At 33.1% G+C, this 24,053-nt stretch overlaps 2 protein-coding genes across 2 annotated transcripts; one reads left to right on the forward strand and one right to left on the reverse strand.

Annotated features, from left to right (window-relative positions):
* Window positions 1-37: 37 nt before the first annotated feature.
* LOC108210757 (soluble inorganic pyrophosphatase 4) lies at window positions 38-4,855 on the reverse strand. Its single transcript, XM_017382156.2, has 9 exons — window positions 4,723-4,855; window positions 3,776-3,915; window positions 3,130-3,158; window positions 2,736-2,801; window positions 1,458-1,565; window positions 1,315-1,380; window positions 746-866; window positions 404-485; window positions 38-293 (listed from the first exon to the last, which is right to left on the reverse strand). Exons 2-9 carry the CDS (start codon window positions 3,897-3,899, stop codon window positions 251-253), a joined length of 639 nt encoding a protein of 212 aa, XP_017237645.1. The 5' UTR covers window positions 3,900-3,915; window positions 4,723-4,855; the 3' UTR covers window positions 38-250.
* A 5,041-nt stretch (window positions 4,856-9,896) lies between these two features.
* LOC108211659 (WAT1-related protein At5g64700) lies at window positions 9,897-14,268 on the forward strand. Its single transcript, XM_064089305.1, has 7 exons — window positions 9,897-10,217; window positions 10,320-10,382; window positions 10,462-10,578; window positions 11,078-11,330; window positions 12,764-12,922; window positions 13,685-13,836; window positions 13,932-14,268. The coding sequence occupies exons 1-7, from the start codon at window positions 10,042-10,044 to the stop codon at window positions 14,131-14,133; spliced, it is 1,122 nt and encodes a 373-aa protein (XP_063945375.1). The 5' UTR covers window positions 9,897-10,041; the 3' UTR covers window positions 14,134-14,268.
* Window positions 14,269-24,053: the final 9,785 nt, after the last annotated feature.

Here is a 24,053-nt window from a genome sequence, read left to right on the forward strand (position 1 = left end):
AGGGCTTTCAAGTCCCTGAGCTTAGGATACCATCATGTAACCAAAGAACAAAATATCTATACTAATACACAGCAGTTGTAAACCACAAAGAGTGTTGCCTTTGACAAGGCATTGTTAGCAAAAGCACATCATCTTTTGTTTAAAATCCATACGGATTGTTTATCCTTTCAGTAAATCCAACAATTTTAAATAAATACCAGCATACTAGATGCGGCAAGAAGTCTATCCCCTCCCTCTATAGGAAAGAAGTTCAATGTCTCAAGTTCTCCACGACGTAAGAAGCATACAAGTCCCTGCAATAATGAATTCAAGCATATTATTACATGTAATTTGCTTAGCCATATATGAAATGGGAGATATTATCATTGTAGTTGGAGTTCTGTATAAAGTTTAGATCTCTTACATTGAGTACTTGATCGCATCTACCGCAGCATCAGCAGGCAGGAAGTCGTTTACCGCGACTGACTTGTTTTCATTCTTCTTGTCTATCATTCATGACAGGTGAAGGAATGCCAAGAACATGTGATTCTATATAAAAAATAAATAACAGGTCTTCATGCATCCATTATAATATATGGTAAAATTATGAACTTGATGGTTAGGGGTAACCAAACTGCTAGTGTGAATCAAGTAACCAGCCCTGCTGTGGCACTACACTTTGTGTCATTATCAGGTTGCATTGCTAAAAATTTGAAAGATCAACAATATCAGAGATATAATAGCAATAGTGGGGTCAAATGGATACAGTCCTCAAAGAAACGTCGAATCTCCGCAAGACGGTGGGGAGGTAGTTCTTTGATGTCTGTATAATGACGGAACTCAGGATCATCAGCACAAACTGCAATGATCTTATCATCCTTCTCGCCCTGTAAGATCATCACAAAAATTACCACCTCGAATTGTCAACCAATAAAACTGATAGGGCAAGGAGGATGTGTTAGATTTTTGTTGATGGTTATACCACTACTTTCTGCTGCAAAATGGCAACATAACATGTATGTACTATGATATCTGTATATATCCTTAATTCTAATCAGAAAATGATAGTCACCTTCAGACACTACTTTCATTGAGAATACGTGATCTATTTAGTCCACAGACTAATAGGAGACGAATTAATTTTATATTTTCCTACCTAACTCTTCAGATTGTGATAGATCAGGGCTATTCTATTTATTGATATTCACAGGTTTAGCTACTGTACTGTTGGGTTTTCCATTTCCTATCTCACCTTTAACAACCTTCAAGTCTCATTACCAAAAGTGAGCAGTGGTTTATTTACAAAAGATAATTACTGTATCATGAGAATTTTACCTGATCAATCATTGGCATCAATCCGATGGCACGGGCTCTGAGGAAGGTAGCAGGCAATACAGGCTCCTAAACAACAGGGAAAACTAGAACACTAAGAATAAGCCACAATTGCAATATCGTCAGTTCCATTATAAGTACTGTACCTGCATCAGCACTAAAACGTCCATTGGATCACTATCTTCACAAAGGGTGCGTGGGATGAATCCATAGTTGTGTGGATAGACTACTGATGAGTAGAGAATGCGATCAACCTGTATGCCCATAGTTGACTTGTTACTAGTCAGCTAACATTTTCTTTTCTCTCTCTGTATAATATAATAAACGAATGTACCATATGCAAATGCAAGCATGTGGTGGAAGTGGCAGCATGGAAAATTCTACAGGTACAATAGATGCCAAGCAAGTCCAACAGCTCCTAAATGAGCTCCCTAAGTTAAAATATAGGGAATATAGGATAAAATAGTGCTCCAACACTGTCCTAGTGATTCCTTGAATGACTAGGACATCCCGCTCATTCCCTATTTTTAGGTAAGCACTAGTCATTCTCTATTTCAAATTCAGAAATAAAATACTGACTTCCCTCCTCTACCAAATGATTTTCATTTGTAATATTTTTGGTGCCCACCATTTCCCACCTACGAGATCAAATATATTATTATTTTAATAACATGAAACAAATAAGGAAGGTTGTTGAAGTTGAAATACTAAACAATGTCTTAAATCACTAGGATACAATATTCTATTATATTTATAAGGACACTATTGGACTTGCTCGTCAGATCAATCAGAATTCAGACGTAAGATATCGGTTATCTTCTTTACGCAAACACATTTTACTAAACTAGCATTAACGAAAAATTACTTTGCAAATATTTGATGATATATGACGCGAGTGCTTTACTAAAATATATCAAATAAACAAAGATGAATATTACCATTGCAGATCATACTTGTCCTACACTTACATCTTAATATGGCAGCAACCTCAAAATGTGGACTTACATGTTCAATTAACTACCAGCCTACCACTTGCACACTTTACAAGATAAAAGCATGTTAAAACAGTACATAACTGAATATTCTGACAACAGCTACAAGTAGAAAGTTCGCTAGGTTCACTCAGATCATCATGTTGTGTACTTGCACGGGCAAATAAACCAGGCATGTTATTTGGCTAGTAGAAAGTGGAGATTGTAGTCAAGGAAGATAAGTTAGAAAAACAGGTTTGCGATAATAATTACACTTGAGAAAACCTTGAAATAAATTTTGTGCTGCATACAATAAGGACTTCAAGTCTTCGACCCCAGCACAATTTGCAATAAGAAAAACATCTATAGCAACACTTGCAAATTGGAGAAAGGCAATGCAAAAAATTAGAATATATCATAATCATAGAAAGGTCGGATAGAAGGGAAACATGCCTTGATTAGGCCGGATTTCTTATCAAGCTCGTACTTAACTTTGCTCCCTTTCCCAATTTCAATCACCTGAGAAAGCAATTTGTTTAAGTTATTGCTATTTTTTAAATGTAAAGATTCCAATACTACTGAGCAGCATTAACTGCTCTATAAGACAGAGATTCTACTCAGGCCAATGAACTGCCTGCTTTCCACTGAAGTTGAAGGCTACATTATCTTGCTTATCAATATTTCCAGGCTCCTCACCTTAAATGGCGAACACCCAGCTCAGAAACTACATCTAACTCAGCCAGTGCCATCTGTTGGCATACCGTGCAACAGATGGCTCATCACAAGAAACTCTGCAAGTACTCTAACAAGAAAATCTATTTCAAACATGAGGGGAACAAATTCTTACACAGTTAAATACAGCAGGTGCTCCTGGCCCTGCAATAACAAAAACTACATTTTGTAAAACCAATCTATTCAATTGACTTAGGCCCCCATTTGTTTGCCGGAAAATATTTTCCTGGAAAACATTTTTATGATTTTCCGACATTTGTTTAGCTTCTGAGAAACTTAAAAAAGTCAAACAAATGCTGGAAAATCAGAAATTCTGTAAATCATTGTCCTGCATTGTTTGGTTTATGGAAAATAAAATGTTTTTCGAAGGAGGAAAATTCCTTTGGAAAATGCTTCCTGGAAAATGGCTTCCATTTCTTAAAGGGGAAAGCATTTCGCACATTTGATATTTTCCGACAACTTTCCTTAACTTTTTCATGATAGTGAAATGACAGAAAATTTTCCCAGATAATGATCTTTGAGAAATGTTTCCCCAGAAAATATTTTTCAAAATCAGTTATTTATAAACAAACAAACAGAGCCTTAATATCTACATCTGACCCATATATGCTAAGGCAACTTTACGAAATCAGACCAAGTCCATTAAGTGAAAATCTTCATACACTTCTCACATTGGTGAAACAATTTTAATAAGTTGTTGAATGATAGGAACTCTAATAATCTGATTAATAGCAATCTGTAGCCATTCAAGAAAGCAATACCAATCTCTAAGTCGTGCCAAGGATGAGCAGCAACAGATCGCTGTGACATAGATTTGAGGATCCTTTCATTAAGAGCAACTTTTCCTGGTTTATTTCCACTTCCTTGAGCATTGTTCTGAGCCATCCTTATCTTGAACGGGCTAAGCAAACACACGAAGAACAGAAGCGTTGGCACTATGAAATTATGGCACATATATATTATGGCTTATTAAAACTAAGATTTCTAATGTGAAAATGCACATATACAGTTAAATAAATTTAATCAAATGCAACTTGCAGAATTTGCAGTGAGCTGACAAAATGAATTTAGCTTACAATTCTAAAGAAATAGTCAAATTCAGGCATGCGGTTCAGAATATGCTATAGATTGAGTTACCCAAAAAAATAAATGCAGAAGAGCACCATAACATAACAACTCATTCACCGATTAGTGTCTGTGTGTCTGTCGAAACAGAATTATATTTTAAAAAAAAAAAGAACTGCAAAGCCACAATTTAGTTGGTCTCTCAGTTGCCATGAATGTAAAAGTAGGGCTCAAAATCTACACATATATAAATATAAATATTCCATATAATGATGCTAACTTTAGGTTGTTCGATTCATGATTAACGAGTCAATCGGTTGACGGGAATCGGAGCCTTAACCCCATGTCGCAGTGTCTGTATTAGCAAATTGGTCTTTTAGACAGAACCTCAGATGAGTAAAGCATCCCCTCCATACCCTTCGAAATTCAATATCATGCCCATTCTCATTCATCACCATTTCTTTACCTTTCGTCCTTTCCCATCAAAATAATCTTTCCCCACACATAGGCGTAAAACAGAGTCTCCCAGATTCATACACATAAAAATAAACACAACCCCAGTCTAGAAAACAACTAAACATACACCATAACATTGTATCCAGACATATAAATTGCAAATAGATTCACGTTCTAGAAAACTTACAAAGGATGCAGAGTGAGATATCAACTGTTGTTTGTATGTGAGCGTGAGGTTGATGAAATAAAATGCAATCTACACCTGCCAATTTAGTGCACACATGAACCGTAGATATCCATGATCTGACGGCTGTGATGACACGGAATATTAGATTTTAAACTTATTTTATTAATTTTGAAAAGTGTGAAATATTTTAGTGGGGATTGATTACAATGTCGACTATATGTTGACTTGGTTGCATGACAGACTAACTAAAATTTGACACGTATGAATGGTAGCTCATGTTCAATAGATGACCCTTGCGTTAGGGAGCGTTCTCCTTCTTCTCCTCGATTTTAGAGCATGTAATAATTACTTTCGATTCAACGCTGAGTTTATACTCCAGGAAAATAGTTTCCGCCAAATACGAAAACGCCAAATTAAAATTTAATTATGGATTATCATTAAATCAGTAACAACTTTTTTTACGGTGTAGTGTATGTACTTTAGATTAATCATACAATCTTAAAGTCCGACGTCAAGAATATATTAAATTCTTTTATTAATTTAAATATATATAAAATTTTTAATAATTATAAAAATCATCCGTTCATCACACGCTTATTTTGTTAATATAAGTTCGTACATACTATTATGATTATAGACTAACGGGACCTAAACCCTTAAACATATCTTCCTGTCGATCTTGAGCACTTTTTTTCTTACAATTTTTTGATATGTATACGATAATCCCCATCATTTGTCCACGGCGAGCAAAGCTTGCCAAGCAACTTAAATGTTTATTTTAATTTTCGGTATATAAAAATATTTAGGTAAATATTTGCGGAACAAATCTTATAATCTGGTGTTCAGGATCAATATTTTTACCTAGAGCATTCGCCTGAAATTTACTCTTTCATGGTTCTATTGATATTAATGAGTATGAGGGATTTATTCTTCCATGGCTCTACTTTTATTATTATTAATTAATTTGTATTTTTAATATATTATTATGCATACGTTATTTTGTTGATCAACTTTTAAATACATATTATTTTTTCGTTGTATATTGAGGTGATAACGATTATAAGTTTGTGTTTGATCAACTTGCGTGATTTAGTGTTATTTTTTAACTTAAATGACCTAAAATTGATCATATAATGGACACCACTTCAATTGAGCACCAAAAAATTGTAAGAAATGTGCACTTTATGTACTTATATTTTAAATTTTATGACACCTGAATTATTGAATTTCAATTTTTTTTAATTTTACTATAATATTTTAAAATTTCTTTGGTGTGTATACTTCAGTCAAGTGCTGTCATGTTGGTTTGTTTAAAAAAAAAAAGAGATTATGAATAGTATTATTGTGTAATTGACTTTTATGAGTGGTACTACTTCGAGTTTTTGATTTACAAGTGGTACCATTGTGTTGACATTTGACAGTTAGGAAACCACTCCGTCAAGCAAACGTACAATGAGAATCTGTATTTAAGCGTGTATTGGCAGTTGAAAATAATAAAGAATAAGATTAAAATACAGGGACACGTGTTGCGGCAAAATAGAAAAAACCCAAAAAAGAAAGAATATAACCCAAAAATTTTAAGTATCTATTTTATCATTCATACTTAACTTTGCCAACATATTTGTTATACATGAATTTTTTTTTAATATTATAATCTTTTTAATGACGTTATTATCTTTAAATTAAGATATTGAATATTTTGATTTTTATATTTTCAAACGTTAATTGTCTACCAAAAAAGTTTCTTTTTATTGTATACCATAAATATTGATAAGTTTAAAAAGTTAATAGCAAATAATATTAGTATATTTATATTTTATTTACTACTCCCTCCGTCTCATATTGAGTGAGCTGATTTGACTTTCACGGAGATTAAGAAAAAAGTACTGTAGTAAGTTTAGTTGGAAAAGTGGGTAAAGTGGTGGAACCTATTAATATTTAATAATAAATTTGAGTTAGTGGAGGAAGATAGTGGGTGTAATAGTGTTTATATTATTATAGAATGGAGATAGTAGAAGAAAGTAGTGGATGTAATAGTGAAAAGTACTGTTCATAAATAGTATGATAGGTTCATTCTTTTTGGGACGTCCCAAAAAGGTATAAGGGTCATATAAAATGGAACGGAGGGAGTATAAATTAAAAAAATATTTAATATTTATTTATTTTAAAAAATATATACTTAAAAATTTAATATGTCGATAAAGTTAAAATATAAATAACAAAATATAAACTTTAAATTTTTAGAATATAAAATAATTAAGTCTGGTACAAAAGTACGGTAAATAAATTATCTAATGAAAGGAAGAAAAACGTCAAATTACAAAAATAATAATATACATATAATTAATATATTGGATAAGAAAAGTAAAAAAAATATATTAAAAATATAATAAAAATATATTTTTTTATATAAAGAAGTTGTTGAGAAAATGATTAAATTTTTAACATATGTGTATTAAAAAAAATAGTCGTAGGCTTTAAGACTAAAAACTAAATTGAAAAAAAAAAAAGCAGAGTACGAAACTAAACAAAAAATGGCAAAGTACGGATGATAGTGGAATCTACGTTTTTAAACAAAAAAATGATAGAGTACAGATGATAGAATCCACGTTATACTGGATCTAGCATTACTCATTTCACAATATACTATTCATAATTTTCCAAAAAAAATAATATTCAGACTTTTACTATACTTGTAATACTCTACTTTTAATACTGCTATCTTTATTTAATTTTTAATTGAATGCTGTTAACAACACTTGACAGAAATACAAGAAATATGTTCAGTTATAGCTTTAAATTTTGGAATATAATATTTTAAGAATTGTAAAATTCAAAATATAAGTATACAAAATAAGGTTTTTGCAAAAGTTGTTTATCTTTATGTCATTGAGTTTATGTATTTCACACAAAACCAAAAGATTATTTATATAATTTACAAATTTATCTTTATATCATTAGTTTTTAGCATGTATTCCGATATCAAAATCTTATATCTAGTTCTAACTGTTGTGAATAATTAATGTAAATATTATTATAATTTCAATGTGCGCAAAAGTTATGCGTAAAATCTCAAGAAAAAGTTGTACCATTTCAAAATTTTCGACACTTGAAGTTCCTATACCGATATTCTTATAAATTTCTTATATCAATGTATGTTATGCTTGAAATTGATGAAGTATGATATTTAATATTTCGTCCGAACCGAATCTGATCAAATTGTATAATATTTAGCTGTTCATCCGAATTAAATCGAAGTACAGTAAATAGAAATCTGATAAGAATTTAAATTTATGGAATATGGGTTGGAAATTTATGCGTTAATTTAATCAAATTAAGTCGCTAAACCAACTTTGCACGTGTTTTTTCATTCATTCGTCCCACGTTCAAGAAACTGACCGGATTAAAAGTTAAAAAAGCAATTCAATCATACATATACATTCTATTCATTGTAGATGGATCCATTTTTCATTTTCTGCAGGCCTGAGGTGGAAAGTTTTAGTAAAAATTCTTATGGTATTGACTTGACAAGCCCTTCTTTAAAGTGTCAACTTTATCTACTTTTCTGGGCCTTGAGATGTTGCTAAGTATAATTTACCGGCCCACTAATGATTATTGGACTAGTGTGGAGTTTGTGAGTTCTCAAATTCATTTTTGATATAGATTGTTTTAACTTTTAAGAAAGCAAGTGATGCGAGGGATTCGTTGTATTATTTTATTGCTTTTAAAAAGAAAGTGATGTGAGTACTGAGAAATGTCTTTTTCAAAGACACGGTTTGAGACTCGTAATTCTATGGATTGTTTATTATATTCTACTGGTAATATTTTTCGCGTTTTGTATATGGAAAGTTATTTTTTAATTAATTATAATTATAACAAAAGTATTATAATTAGTTTCATAAATGATAATTTCTGTGATTGAAGAAATGAAAGACATAAATCCAAATAGGAATAATTAACGTAACTCCTACTCTCTAAATTTCTTAGCTAAAAAATAGTTGTCATGTCAAAAATAAAAAATATTAATAATCTCTTCAAAATCTCTTCAAAATCTTCAAAATTATTAATAAAAAATATTAATAATCTCTTCAAAAATAATTTTAAGTTTTCATATCAAAAAATGTTAGAGTACTTTTTATGTTTAACATGTTTCAAAAAAAATTATGCGTACAAATAAATAATTACGATGAGTTAAATAATATTAAAACTTGAATATTTTTATTTGAGTTCTCCTATGTAGAAAAGATTATTCAAAAGTGGATATTATGTTGTATAGTTAGTTAATCTTAAACATAAATAATGACAAAAACAATTCAACATCGTAAAAAATTATAAATATTTTTTGTCATAGATATTATTTAGGAAACACATAAAATTAATTTTTTAGAATGCAGTTTTTTTTTAAACATGTTTAACATAAAAAATACTCTAACATTATTTGATATAAAAGTTTAAATTACTTTTAAATACAAGTACAATTTATTCTACACTAGATTTTTCATTTTGTAAATTTAAGGGAATTTTTACATATTAATCTAAAGTAAACTAAGTAAAATAGAATAATTCGAATTTGATGAATTTTTATAACAAAATATATATAAAATATAAGTTTTAGAAAAAAATTGATGACAAACAAAATGAGAAAGTGGATATTGAATGAATACTAGAAAATAATATGAGTGATATTAAATAATTAACAGTAAAAAAAAGTAGTAAAAAATAGAGAAATTATTAATTAAATGGATTTTGAAAAGAAGGAAAAATGAGGTTCCATATATATAGAACATAGGAAAAAAAAAATAAGAGGGGAGATTAGTTTAGTGACAGACAAGTTTTACACATCAGATAATCTAGTTCATGTGGAGACAAATTTTACACATGTAATGAGACTAGCCAGCTCATTCTGTATAAAATTTCTGTATTTATTTCTGTCAACTAGCATTTTTCAATTGAAAATAGCCCGGCTGTACCGCCCGTTGGCCGGCACTACACGCGGGCTTGAGATGTCTTATATGTAATTTCTCATGATCCACCCTACCAGTTTGAAAAATAAAAAGGATAATAAAGAAAGAAAGCAACGCAAAAGCAACATACGCCCCACACCTATCATCCTCACTGGTGAGGCTAGCCAAGTTTCATATAAATTTCTCTTTCATGGGAGGCCCATAACATTTGTAGCTATCTATATATATGTGTGTGTGTTTTTGCAGTCAGTAGACACATATCACTCACTCTAAGCAACAATCACTACTTAGAAAGAGAAGCTATAAATCCTGTAAACACGACGACAGAACACTAGTAGAAGTAAGTTTACAGAGAATGGATAGTTTAACCGGGCCTTACGCAGCTGTTATAGGAGTACAATCCATTTATGCAGGCATGTTTATGCTCTCCAAAGTCGCATTCGATTTAGGAATGAACACGTTCGTCTTCGTCTTCTACAGACAAGCTGCTGCCACTCTTTTCTTAGCTCCTCTTGCTTACTTCACCGAATGGTACCAGTTATATTTTGCACTCTTCGTTCTGCAAAATCTTCGACAAATATCGTATAGAGAAATTTTGATGATTGACACATAATTTTTATGGTTATTTTGTAGGAAATCGGCACCACCACTAACCTTCAAAATTCTTATCAAGATTTTTGTGTTGTCTCTATTTGGGTAAGTTGTGCACTGCAAACATTTTACTCAGATTATTTGTGTAAGTTGAGAACATATAAATATTTTTTTCGATGTTCAGGATTACCTTGAGCTTGAATATATATGGAGTTGCCCTTGTATACACTTCGGCTACTTTGGCTGCAGCCATTACCAACTCCCTTCCGGTCATTACTTTTCTCATCGCAGCTCTATTCAGGTATTGCTTTTCTCAAAACTCCTTTGTTCAGTAGATACAAGTAAAGAAAAAGTTAATTTGAAAAGAAATAACAAAAAAATAAAATTAAGGATCATTCCTATCTTTTGGAAGCTAGGCTTGTGCTGGTCATAATTTGGTTGAGGTCCTTAAAAATCTGAAACTACCAAGTTCCATCTTGATATTTTACGTCGTTATAAGATCATGTGAGACGAATCGATTTGCAGAAGCATACAAATCAGTCCTTTTGTGGAGTCCTGCCAAGAGAGAAGAAATGTGACACATGATATCGATGCCAGCATCGAACATCCATCTGTCATTTATATTATCCTCAAGTGTCATCAACAAGTACATGTTGATTTCTAATTAGGAGCTTATGGACTAAATTACAAAAAAGAAAAAGAAAAAAGCAAGTTCAAATGGCAAAAATGTTATTAAAGTATAGTTGTAACTTGTAGATATGTTTATGTCGAGAATTAAATTAGTTTTTGTGTATATACAGAATGGAAAAGGTGAATTTGAAGACAATCCCAGGAGTTGTAAAGATTGCAGGAATAGTGTTGTGTGCAGGAGGAGCAGCAACAATAGCATTTTACAAAGGCCCTTTCTTGAAGCTATTATTACACCATCACTTGTTCACTCACTATAGCCCCAGACAACATGCCCTTGTTCATGCTTCTACTCATGTGTGGGTCAAGGGTGTTCTCCTGCTGCTTCTTGGTAACACCTTTTGGGGTTTGTGGATCGTCTTCCAGGTTTTCTTTCTTTTTACCCACTATTAAAATTAAACACAATAACCGACTCATCATGCACTTGATAAAATTCGAACTCTCGCCTCGATTAATACTTCCTTCTCTGTCCTTCTCATTTATTTACATTTATTTCATGTTGCTCGTCACGCATTTTAAGGCGTATATAAAAACGTAGTTTCATAATCTTTTTTCAAAAGTTTTTCTTTTTATAAAAATTTATATAGTAAATATTTTGAAGAAAAAAAAAACAAAATTATTTTTTAAACTGAATTTTATGAGAGAAGTAGAATGCATGCCGAGCCACGTCCTCTGATATAAATAATTGAGGGGGACGGACTGAGTAATCTCTTTCTGAGACTTAAGAAACCAAGTATGTGAAGCATCAATTCTTTCTTCCTATACTTGGTTAACATAGGCTGATGAGAAAGATATATTTTTCTATACAAAAAAACTCTGGATTGTTCTCTTTTTTCTCCCTTTACTTTTATGGCTTTGTTGCATTATATAAAATGGAAACTAGTACCCCAAGTGATTCTATATGCTTTTTCAGAGAACATGTGTGTTAAATAAATCTGTGTAGTGTCACGTCTATATGCACTGAATAGGCACTCTATAAGATTTCAGATAAAAGGGAGCACTTAGTCCATGGCCAATCAAGAAAGCTTTCTTTAGTAATAGTGGCATAGGGCTAACAGTAGGCTTCACTACATTTCGTGTTATTATTGATTATATGTTTGTTGTGTAAATATCAAAATACAAAATATCTGAGTTTGAATGGTCCCTGAATGATCACGTTGGTGAAATAGACATTTCCACGATTACGGGTGCGATACAAGGTTAACCAAGCAACATAGTCCAAGTAGTTGAGTGATTAATTATGTCCATGATCTCATAATTATAAATATCATGTCACACTGAAAGCTTTTGCATTTCTCTTCTTTGTGATTCACTCTGGAGCGTAAAATTCAATTAGATTATGTTCTTCCTTGAGCTAATTTGTTGTACTATATTTGTTAAAATACCGGGAGGTCTGACTATCCAACCATTAGGCTTTAAACAAGTTATTTGTTACTTTCATTTATTTACTGTCTTTTCCATTGTTCGGCACGTATTTAAAGTATATAAAACATAGTTTTATAATTTATTTTCAAAACTTTTCTTTTTTGTATAAAAATTCAAAACATTAAATTTTTGGCGTATATAAAACATAATTTCATAACTTGTTTTCAAAACTTTTCTCTTTTGTATAAAAATTTAAAACATCAAATTTTTATCCAGAAAAAAAAGTTTAAAATAATTTATTAAGCTATGTTTCATGATGGTACTAAAATGCGTTTTAAGTCTCCGTCCCCAACGTAAACAATTGATGGGGACAGACCGAGTATACCATCAAGAGTTCAAGTAATTGTTAATTGTGAAATGTGAAATGTATGCAGGGTGGAGTGATGAAAAGCTATCCATCAAAGCTTCTTCTGACATTTGGGCAATGCTTTTTAAGTTGCTTACAGTCATTGGTTCTAGCTCTTGTCATGGAAAGGGATCCTTCTGAATGGAAGCTGGGATGGAATGTCAGACTTGTAGCCGTAGCTTATTGTGTGAGCAGAGAATCTCGACCACTCTCTTTCTCTTGTTTAATTTTGCATATCTATTCGGTGTTCCACTATCCGCCAGTGCTGCATCATACTTGCTTCATAGGATCCACACATACACTCACCCTTCTGCCTCTAGTTTCTTTACAAATATCTCTTCGATTTTTTTGCCACATTCTGAACAAGCCCCGAGACCAAGCTGACGACACTTCAAAAAACAAATTCTCAGGGACACATTTCCTTTAATATAAGGGATCAAATAAAAATTATAAAAAGCACATAGGCACAAATTTTGTTTAAGGACACACATTTTTAATTTTTATTTTAAAAGAGCAGCAAACCTGTTTTTAAAATATTTGATAGAATAGCTATACAGGATCGCGCCAAGGAGAGAATCAGTCCTTAAAATGGAGCCAGAGAACCACTAAAGTTTTGCTTTAGAACCCTAAATTTTAAGTAGACTTTTAGAATCAAAATCTAAATATATATATATTTTCATGTTTTTTCATCGTTGTGTGTGTTTAAAAATAATTTTAAAATATAATACATAAATATTGACATATTTTGTATGTGAAGTTCTGCTGCAGACCCTAACTAATACTAATTAATATTGAAAATAAGATTTTTTTTTTCTAATGGTTCTCTCTTACTTGATAATCATTCTTATTTGTTTGGTCTAACAAAAATATTATCGATATGTCATTTTCTTTCCCCCGCATGTAAAATTTTGTAGTTTTAACAGACAGTCTTATTGAAAATGTATTCCAGGGAATTATAGTAACGGGTTTGACATATTACCTGCAATCATGGGTGATTGAGAAGAAAGGGCCAGTGTTCCTAGCCACGTCAACTCCATTGGGCTTTGTTTTCACTATCATATGTTCTGCTTTGCTTCTCGGTGAAGTTACTAGTTTGGGAAGGTTTTTTGCCTCTCTACACTCATATATTCGGTCTTTTTCTCACTTGAAAATTGCTTGACTTAATAGTACATTGATTTTTTTAAATGTTTTTGCAGCATATTAGGAGGAGTTTTGTTGGTTGGAGGGCTTTACTGCGTGCTGTGGGGAAAGAGTAGAGAACAAGTATTGGAGATCCATGAAGGGTCCATTTGTAAAGCAGTTGAAGTTGAGAGCACAGTCAAAGTATTTTCCCCGTCTGAAGGATCGCTTAAGAATAATAATGTTCGTCCCTCAGCTCCTTGTGTGACAATAGTATAGATTCATGTGCACCTCAACTATATATATATATGAAAATCGAAATTGTTGAGCCGGTAGGTTTGTTTTGTAATTTTGGTAATATTCGAATATGGTTGTAATAGATTATTTGATATTTATATTCATCATATTTAACAATCTGAATGAGATAAGTAGAGAATAAGTTGAGTCTGTTTAGATATTTGGGTTGAATATGTCAACACTGCTTGTTTTACTCAAAATATCTCTTTAATTACCAAGTCTCACAATTTCATTCCCTTTCAACTCTATAAAGGTAAGGAGCCATCAATTAGCTTTTTCTTTATGTCTTTGGATGCAAGTGTTATATTCTGAGAAATCAAGGTGAAAATCTTGGTAAATTTGAAGCCAAAGAAGATGAAACTATTTTGTTGGACACTATAGTGGAAAATCATATGGAGTTTAAAATTTGAGAACCAATATCATTATGGAATCAATTCATGTGGTTTTTGATGATAAGAAGATTCACGGTCTTCCAGATGAAGGATTTCATGACAATCTTAAATTTGAAAATGAAGGTGAATGTGATCTCTATTATAGTTATGATGACTATGAAGAACACATTCAGAATGTTGCAGATAATATTCCAACGGATGAGTTTTCAATAGATAATCCTAACATACGTTGAAAACACTGCTGAAGCATCCACTGAAATCCCTCAAGAAATATCAGTTAAAATACTATCTCAGAATTCCAATCACTCTAGGAGTCAAGAGATGTCCAATTTAGGGCGAGCATTTCAAAATGCTAATCTGGATTCTAGCAATGAAGCTACATCATCAAGGCAGTCACTTCCACCTCAGAAAAATGGACAAGGGATCATTCATTTGAATTAATTATTGGGGATGCAAATGCCTCTGTGCAAAGAAGGAGAGCTACTCAAGATGAATGTCTCTATAGTGCTTTTCTCTCTCAAGATGAACCCAAGGTTGTCATCAGAAACAAGGCAAGTCAAGTAGCTAAAGGGTATTCTCAATCTGAAGGGATTGATTTTGATAAAACCTTTTCCCTAGTTGCAAGATTGGGAGCTATCAGAATTTTCTTGGCCTATTTTGCTCATGCAAACTTCAAAGTCTACCAAATGGATGTCAAAAGTGCTTTTCTAAATGGTGAACTGGAAGAAGAGGTCTATGTAAGTCATCCCCCTGGCTTTGAGGATCCGGATTTTCCAGAGTATGTTTAATTTCTATTAAAAGCACTTTATGGCTTAAAGCAAGCACCAAGGACATGGTATGACACTCTTTCCCAATTTTTATTAGATAATCATTTTGTTAGGAGAATTGTATATAAAACTCTAGTTTACATAAATGTAAATGGTGTTTTTATCTTAGTTCAAATTTATGTAGATGACATAATTTTTGGGTCCACGGATGAGAAACTTTGCAAAAAGTTTGCCAAACTTATGAAAAGTCAATATGAGATGAGTATGATGAGAGAGCTCACCTTCCTTCTTGGTTTACAAGTTAAACAAGTTAAGGAAGGTACAGTATATTCATTAATCAAACTAAGGTATACTTAAGAATTTTGATTTAATGGATCACAAAGTAGCAAAAACTCCCATGGCAACTGGCACAATATTAGAAATAAATCCTAATGAGAAATCTGTGGATATTTCTAGTTATAAAGGTATGGTTGGATCTCTCTTGTACTTGACAGCTAGCAGACCTGATATCATGTTCTCTACATATTTATGTGCTAGATTTCAAGCAGACCTAAGGAGTCTCATTTGATTGCCATCAAAAGAATATTCAGATATCTTAAGGGAACACCAAATCTTGGTATTTGGTACCCTAAAGACTCTGGATTTGATCTAATTGGCTATTCAGATGTTGATTTTACAGGGTGTGGAATTTATAGAAAAAACACATTTTGTTCATGTCAATTTCTTGGAGATAAGCTAATTTTATGGTTTAGCAAGAAGCAACAGTCAGTTTCAACCTCTACAGCTGAGGCTGGATACATTGTAGCTGGAAGCTGTTGTGCACAAATATTGTGGATGAGAAATCAATTACTTGATTATGGCTTAAAAGTCACTAATTCCCAATATTTTGTGACAACACCGGTGTTATTGCTATAATTGAGAATCATGTGCCACATTTAAGAACCAAGCATATTGACATCAAGTATCATTTCATAAGGGAGCATGTTATGGAAGGTACTGTTGAGCTGCATTTTGTTCCAAGTGAAGAGAAAATTACAGATATTTTAACCAAGCCCCTTAATAAATCCACATTCACAAGTTTGGTAAGTAAATTAGGTATGTTAAATTTCTCTTAATTTCTAGTGAATTTACCTGTTATTTGGAAGCCAGAAATTTACTGAGTTCAATTTTCTAAACATTGAATAATTTAAATTTCTGGAGTACGTAACGGTTATCTCAACTAATAAGTCTACAGAATTGTATTTTTTCTATTCAACGGATGCGTCTTGGACTCAACCGTTGAAAAATTTCAACGAATGCTCCTGCATGCATCATCCGTTAAAAAGGATGCCAAAAGGGCGCCTGTCTTATCCGTTGTCATATCAGTTACATCTCAGCCGTTGAAATTACTTTTTTCTCTCCACTATTTTATACATACATTCTGTGTGTAATTTTTGCGGAGTAAAATAAAAGTAATTCTTTTATAACGGTTATTTTTTAGCCAATCACAATAATTTTCTGGATTGGCATTTAGGCATTTTCATTTTATTTTCATTTCTTTTCATCTTGATCTTTCGAATTCAAGCACTCTCTTTCTCTCTACAAAAAATCTATAACCACTCTCTTGAAGCTCAACTACTGTGAATCAATGGAACCAACTAAGAAGGACACTTCTCCCACTGGATTCATCTATGTGAAGAACAACTTTGCTTCTTTCATGGACACCGGAGTGATTGATAGAGATTATCACCGGATGATGAACTTCATCAAGTGCAGCAAGCTCTCATATGCAATGCTCTTCACTCCCACCATCGTCCATGAAGTTGTGGAAGAAATCTGGATCACTGCCGAGTTCAATATTGAGGATGAAACTATCTCCTTCACTCTTAAAAATAATAATCATATTGTGAATGTTGATATTGTTTCTACTTGCTTTAAAAGTCCTGAAAATGCTGTTGAATGCTTGCCATCTGATGTACAGTTAGTCAATTTGCTTAATGACATGAATTATGCTTTACTTACTACTCACTTAGGCAAAATTATTATGAGAGGTCTTAGAAAGGAATGGAGTTACTTGTGTGATGCTTTTATTAAAGCTTTCTTTAGTAAGATAAGTAATTTTAATGCTATAACCTCTCAAATTCTTCAAATGTTTTATATGTATCTTACCAATTAGTACTTTAATTTCGGTGGTTTGATGATCCAATAAATTGGAGAGAAACTGGGTGATAGGGAATCTAGACCTAGAAATATCAATTATGCTAGGTTTTTGATGATGTTAGCTAATCATGTAAATGATAAGCATATTATTGCTAACCCAAATGCAAAAGTAGAAAGTTGGGTACATGAGAAGAGGATCTTTAGTGATCTCTTAAGGATGATCCCGCACTCCACTGTGGATCTCAATTACCTGTCAGTCTTGAAAGCAAGTAATGAAGGTAAAATCTTTGGTTACTCCTTTAATCCATCTTCCAACCCCTCTTCTTCTCAAACTATCACTATGGATGCTGGTATGCCCCACAGCATCCTACCGAAGTGACTAAAACCCAAATAGAAATCCAAGTCTCAAAAGCCAACCTCAAATGCCTCCCAAAAGGCACCTGTTGTAAAATCCAAGAAATCTAAACATGTGGGGAGTGTCTTGATGGGTAGTGAGGGTGAGGGAAGGGATGTCATCCGTTGACAACTGCAATGCCTTCAAATTCTGTAATCACAACTACAGTTGATCACATCATAATAGCTCAGACTCTTTTAGGATTGAGGGCAGGGAGTGACACAGTGGAGAGGAAGCCTTGGGAGTTGGCAAAAGGAGAGGATATGGAGAGTCTGGCTATTTCTTCCAGCCAGGAAGAAGGAGAGCTTGTGAATACCTCTTTAGTAAGAGAAGATGAGGGAGAGGTGAGCTGTGTGGTGAGCCAAGGGGAGCCCTTGATGCAAGAAAAGAGAGAAAATGAGAGAAATGCAGGTGTCAATGATGGACCAAGTGAGATGGAATTTCAACAAGAATATAGGTCTCTCATAAACGGCATCTCACTTGAGCCTGAGACCTTTGCTCGTGGATTTTCAGCCTATCAGACTTTTGCTAGGATGGATACTCAAGCTACAGAAAGGTCACTCAACCTTATTCACAGCTAAGAATCCATGTTGAGAGCAAAGGGTGCTTTGGCTGCTCTACCTCTAGGTGATAGTGAGGATTTTGAGTATGTTGGTAGTCATGAAGAATTCCAAGATGCAGTTGAGCTGTCTTTCGGAGAGGAAGATGAAGGACCCTCAAACACTATTAGTCTCTCAGCTTAAGTATCTTGTCAATCTGCAAATGCCATTGTTGTGGATTACGAACTCCAAAGACAGGCCACAACACTTCTATCTGCTAAACCAAGCAGTTCTTCTTCTAATATCACAGCCACATTTGCAAGTCAATCTATGATAACCTCAAACTTCAGAAGTACCAGTCCCTCTTCTCAGGTAAGAAATGGACCATATCAAATCTTTAATCACTTCTCTCAAGTCTGAGTTGAATACCAAGATTGATGCAAGGATGCCTGAGAAGTTGATTACTACTATGACTGAGTCTTCTAAGAAATCTGAGAAACTTGAAGCCAGACTGGACGATATTGAAGCAAAGCTGCAAAACATTAATGCAAGAATGAGTGAGATGATTCAGCATCAAAGGATTCAAACTGATCTTCTTCAGCATCTTCTCTGTTATTTATACAATGCAAACAATAAGTTAGATTGTAGAAGGGGGGTTGAATACAATCTACAAAAATTTTAACAAATTCTTGCTCAACAGATTATATTCAAACTAAAAGAGAACATTAAAACTAAAACAGAAATTTAAAGAACAAGGACCTTAAAAATTTTAGGTGGATTATTTGATCCACCTGAGAGATTCTTATATTAAGAACCTTCCAAGTAAAAATACTTGGCTGCTTACAAAAGAATGAAGAGCAGAAGCTTACAATTTCTTGCTAACTTTTTCTAGTGCTTTGCTCTTCAGTTCTTGGTGTTTGGATACTTTGAAATGTAAATTACCAAGTGAATATATACTATTACAAACAAAACTATTCTGTAAAAGTATTTTCCAACTCAATTTCTAGCTAATACAAATATAGAATTTCTTGGACTTGATACAGCATTTGGCAGCTTGAAATTCTTGTTGCTTTGCCAGAAATGGTAGGCTTCGAAATTCTCAATATTTGACTAAACTGCTTTTGGTTTAGCTTCCAAAACTGGTGCAGCATCTGTTGCATCAACCCATGTGCTCTTTGTCTTTTACTTGACTTGTAACTGTCAATTGCTGATTGTCAATTGTTAATATTATCAATTGATAATATTCTTGAACTATCAATTGATAAGTTGTTCAGAATGAGCGATTGATAGTCTTCCTTGAATTATCGATTGATGGTGTTGATGTAGCGATTGATAAGCTCCCTTAATTAGCCATTGATACTTCATGACTAGCGATCGATCTTCACTTCACTTGAATAGATTACATGACTTCACATATTTACAATTATGTCACCCTATCTAAACATCCATTGATAGATCAACTGCTAATTTAAAAGTACTCATAACAATACATCAATTGCTAAGATGCTCCAAATTTGTTACAGTACCACATCATCCGTTGATGGGTGAATCTGATCAATTGATACTGCCTTAGCATGCTATCAATTGATCAACTACATGCAATTTTATTCTAAGTAAGAATAAAAACACTTTGTATCATCAAGCATCACATATTCCTAACAATCTCCCCATATTTATATCTGTAGGAATTTCAGATATAAATTTGAGGTGCTTGATGATTACAAAACACACAATAAAGAAAACAGATATCTTTGCATTAAGAAGAGAATTTAATTACTGAAAGATAAGAGTTTTACAATGATTGGATTTTTGCTCCTCTAGACTGAGCAGATGTTCATGATTGATTTTTCTTTTGCCTGGCCAGTTTCTTGTTTATCTCCCTTTCTAGATCTTCAATGAATTTGGCTCTCTGTGATCTTGGTATCAAGCTTTTTCTGCATGGCCCTCAAGATATCTATGTCTGCATTTCTAGCATGATCCTTCAGTCTGAAGAATCTCTTAATGCCTTGATCATCTCTGAAGGTCATTAATCTTGAGGGTTGGTTGTGAATGCAGCTACCAGTATCAGGAAGAGACAACCTTAAGGGTAACTCAGAAGGTTCATTCCATTTTCTTCTCACATCTTAAATTTTCTTGAGAATTTCATTTCTGATTCCTTGAGAGAATGATGTCCAGTTGTCTAGCTTCATGTACACAGTTTTGAGAATATTGTAGTCTTAATCCAAGATCCTTTCAAGTGGCCATGCAATTTTTGCTTGTGAAGAGTAGTGGAACTCCAGCCTTTCTGGATATCTTTTAGTCCTTGTCAAGGCCTTTATATTTTGCAATTCATCCAGATACAGCTCAATTGGAGGCTGTTCACTGATATGAAATGCATATGCATAAGTAGATTTGGGAACCTTGACAATTTCTGGCACAGGAGGAACTACCACTTCTCTTGTTGGAGATTTGACCTGAACAGGTCCAACTGGATTATATCTTTTAGGATTTCCTCCTTTCTTTTTGATATGGCCAGACATGTGTTTGGTCTTGCTTCTAGTTTTGCTTTTCTTTGGCCTCAAGGAATCTGCCAGCTCATCCTCTTTTGTTACAAAGATTTTTGGAAAATTCATGGATTAGATGTCAAACTGATCTACTGGCTCTTTCTTGAGCTCTTCTGGATTGATAAGTGTTTCAGGTTGAACTGTAGAAGTAGGAGGTGGATCTTGTTTTGGAGACTTGACTACTTCTTCTTGAAAATCCACAGTCAAGTTTGGTACTGTTTTCTTCACACCAGCCCTAGACTTCTTCTTAGCTTTCTTTCCTTTTTCTCCAGATTCTTCTTGGCTTCATCCAGGATTTGTTGCTGAATATCAATGTTGGATTCATCATCAGCCAAATCAAACATCTCCTCATCAAGTTCTTCTAGGAGCTGTGCAGCAAATCTTTCAATATCTGCATCATCATTTGCAGAAGGCCCTTTGTTCCTTTCCTGTTCTTCTTTAGCCTTAGCATACAAGAGGTGTCCAGGAGGCACACAGATAATTTCATTATTCCTTGTAATGTAGGCAAACTCAGATCTTAACACAGTGTCTTGATCTAGTTTGCCAATGACTAGCTTTAGCTTAACAGGCTTCCCTTCTGCAATATCTTTGGCTTCTTGTTCAGCTCTCTCTTTCTCAGCCCATTCTCTTTCTTTCTTCTCTTCCTCAGTTTCATCCCATTTCTTGCCAAATTTACCCATGTGTATGGCAAGACCAAGTAGTTTGGATTTATCAGATTTTGGCATGGGAAAATCTTCAACAAGCTTGTTCTTCCCATGTGGCTTCTTTGGGGATGGAGGATCAATTAAGCAAGGCCTAAACTCATTAACTGAAGATGGCTCACCTTGACACTTGATACTTTTGACTTGAGCAGTCTTTGATTTCTTCTTAGGTGGCTGTCTTTTCTTTGATGCTGGAGGAGCCTTAGATTTTAAAACCAGAGCAATTTTAAGCATAAGAAGCAATATAAAGTCAGGATGCATATTCAATAAAAAGTTTGGCAATTCTTTACCAACACGCCAAAAGTTACGCGGTCCTTGCTCAGTGTCGGGAAACTACATAATATCAGGGAATCTCCAGAACAACTTAAATAACAATCAACTTACGTAGGCAAATATGATTAAAATTACCACAAATGGGGAGGATTATCGATCTCACCACTGTCACGAATCCTCTTCCACTTTTCTACCAATTCCATTTTTATAATCTCCAATTTATGTTCCTTGGAAACCTGTGGGATTTCATAACTAATTTATTTACATGGCTATTTACTGTACATCATGTATTTACTTAATCATTAGTTGGATTTGATACAATCTCTGATCAGAATTGACTATTTTTCTTTCAATAAACTAAGTAATTAGGCAACTTATACATAACTATACCAATTTAATAGGAAGAAACGAACATTTTACTTGAATTTCTTACATGTCAGCATGCACTCCCAAACAAGAATTTAACATATGAATTAATCGCTAATACAATACACATTATTTAGTAATATATCACAATTATAAACTGGAACTAATTATAACCTGTTGAAAGTTCAATTTCACGTTTAAACACCAAACGATTATTCTTGATATGTCAACATGTCATTCAAATTTTGTCGGGGAGAGGATTGCAGAATAAAAGATTCAAGATCACACAACAATGTCTACACGATTCAAGGGGAAGAGAGTTTTTTTTATTACATTTGTTGTATTCTGATGTAGGGACTCCATCTCTGCGGATTTCCAAAATATTAATATAAACTCGACATAATTCATTTAAGCAAAATGTTTGTATATCATTTTGTATCGATATACACGTTGCATAACTTATTTACTTTTTAGTTAGAGGTGTGAAATAGATTGTTGTAAGATATATATATATATATTTTTATTTATGAGTTCAAGTTATAGTTGTCATAGTAAAAATTCTGGTCAGTAGTACGAATAATTGTAAGGATGTATTTATTAAAATTATATATTTCAAACGTGAAATATATCTGTAAATTTTTTTAAATGCTTTTACACAAAATAAAAAAAGCAGACGATGGTCATCGGAGCTGACTAAATTGTAATAATAAGAAAAACCAGTTGAAGTGCGTCGTCAAGATTCATTTCTTCACTCTCTTCATCTGTATACTCAGAAAGTTCTTTCGGAACAGTTCTATGAGGTATAAACATACCATCCTCTTCGTGTGCTAATATGACGTTCATCGGAGTCGTAACAACCTTGGTTAATATCCCAACATATTTTCTGTTGGCGGTGCGGAGGAACAACAACATATGTCTCTTCCATAGGCCAAAGTGCTTCTTTCTGAACGGTGGGATTTTAATGCTACTGATCTTTTGTGTACTCATGTTTAAGGATTTGAAGTGAATAGTGTTTGGATGAGATTTGGATTTTTGAAAGAAAAATATTTTAAATCAGAATTAATTTTTGGAATAAAATTAATTCGAATAAAAAATATTTGGACGTTACAGAGTGTGTATAGGATCTAATACGGTAAATTAGTATCAACCGCTCTGATGCCAATTGTTAGGTCCTGAGACGATTGTAGAAGGGGGGGCGGGGTTGAATACAATCGCCAGAAAATAATCGCGGCAGAATAATCTAATTCGTGTTTAACTTGATAATCACATTTTAATTAATTAATATAACAATGTGTAAGTCGTTATATAATTAATAAGGTTCAGTTTTAATGTCCATTAAAGTTCGTGGAATAAATTCGACAGGATGTATTTTAACATAGTGATTAAAACAACCAAGTGATTAAAGCACAGGAAACTGTGGATTTAACGAATAGCAAGTTACAAACAACTTGAAAGTTTAAGTGATGAGATGTGTGAGTCTAAGTGAGATATTTTATCGTAACGGGTGGTCAGTTTAATATAAAACCCTGAGCAAATTGTTATAATTAGTACAAATACTAATTTATTAATAATATTATAAAGACACATACCTTTGAGTTATTTTTAATCAAAATCAAAACTCTTGATTTTATTAATTATTAAACAATTTTAATGAGAGTTCGCAAAGCTCAGACATAATTTCTAAATTTTTAGTAATATATTAAAAATTTACTATTCACAATTTCACACCGCCTCCGCATTATTATTTATATAAATGGCAGGATATAAAATATAATAGGAATGTCGGGG

This window comes from Daucus carota, chromosome 3 (assembly GCF_001625215.2).
Source record: "Daucus carota subsp. sativus chromosome 3, DH1 v3.0, whole genome shotgun sequence".
In the NCBI taxonomy this organism is placed as follows: domain Eukaryota; kingdom Viridiplantae; phylum Streptophyta; class Magnoliopsida; order Apiales; family Apiaceae; genus Daucus; species Daucus carota.

What these genes read in the sequence shown, in the direction of transcription:
- LOC108210757 (XM_017382156.2), bottom strand. Translation starts at nt 3,899, where the DNA reads ATGGCTCAGAACAATGCTCAAGGAAGTGGAAATAAACCAGGAAAAGTT. An exon ending in TGATGCCAATGATTGATCAG is followed by an intron (nt 867 to 1,314) that starts GTAAAATTCTCA and finishes ATGATCTTACAG; the next exon opens with GGCGAGAAGGATGATAAGAT. An exon ending in GATGCGATCAAGTACTCAAT is followed by an intron (nt 294 to 403) that starts GTAAGAGATCTA and finishes TCATTATTGCAG; the next exon opens with GGACTTGTATGCTTCTTACG.
- LOC108211659 (XM_064089305.1), top strand. Translation starts at nt 10,042, where the DNA reads ATGGATAGTTTAACCGGGCCTTACGCAGCTGTTATAGGAGTACAATCC. An exon ending in TTTGTGTTGTCTCTATTTGG is followed by an intron (nt 10,383 to 10,461) that starts GTAAGTTGTGCA and finishes TTCGATGTTCAG; the next exon opens with GATTACCTTGAGCTTGAATA. An exon ending in GTTTGTGGATCGTCTTCCAG is followed by an intron (nt 11,331 to 12,763) that starts GTTTTCTTTCTT and finishes AAATGTATGCAG; the next exon opens with GGTGGAGTGATGAAAAGCTA.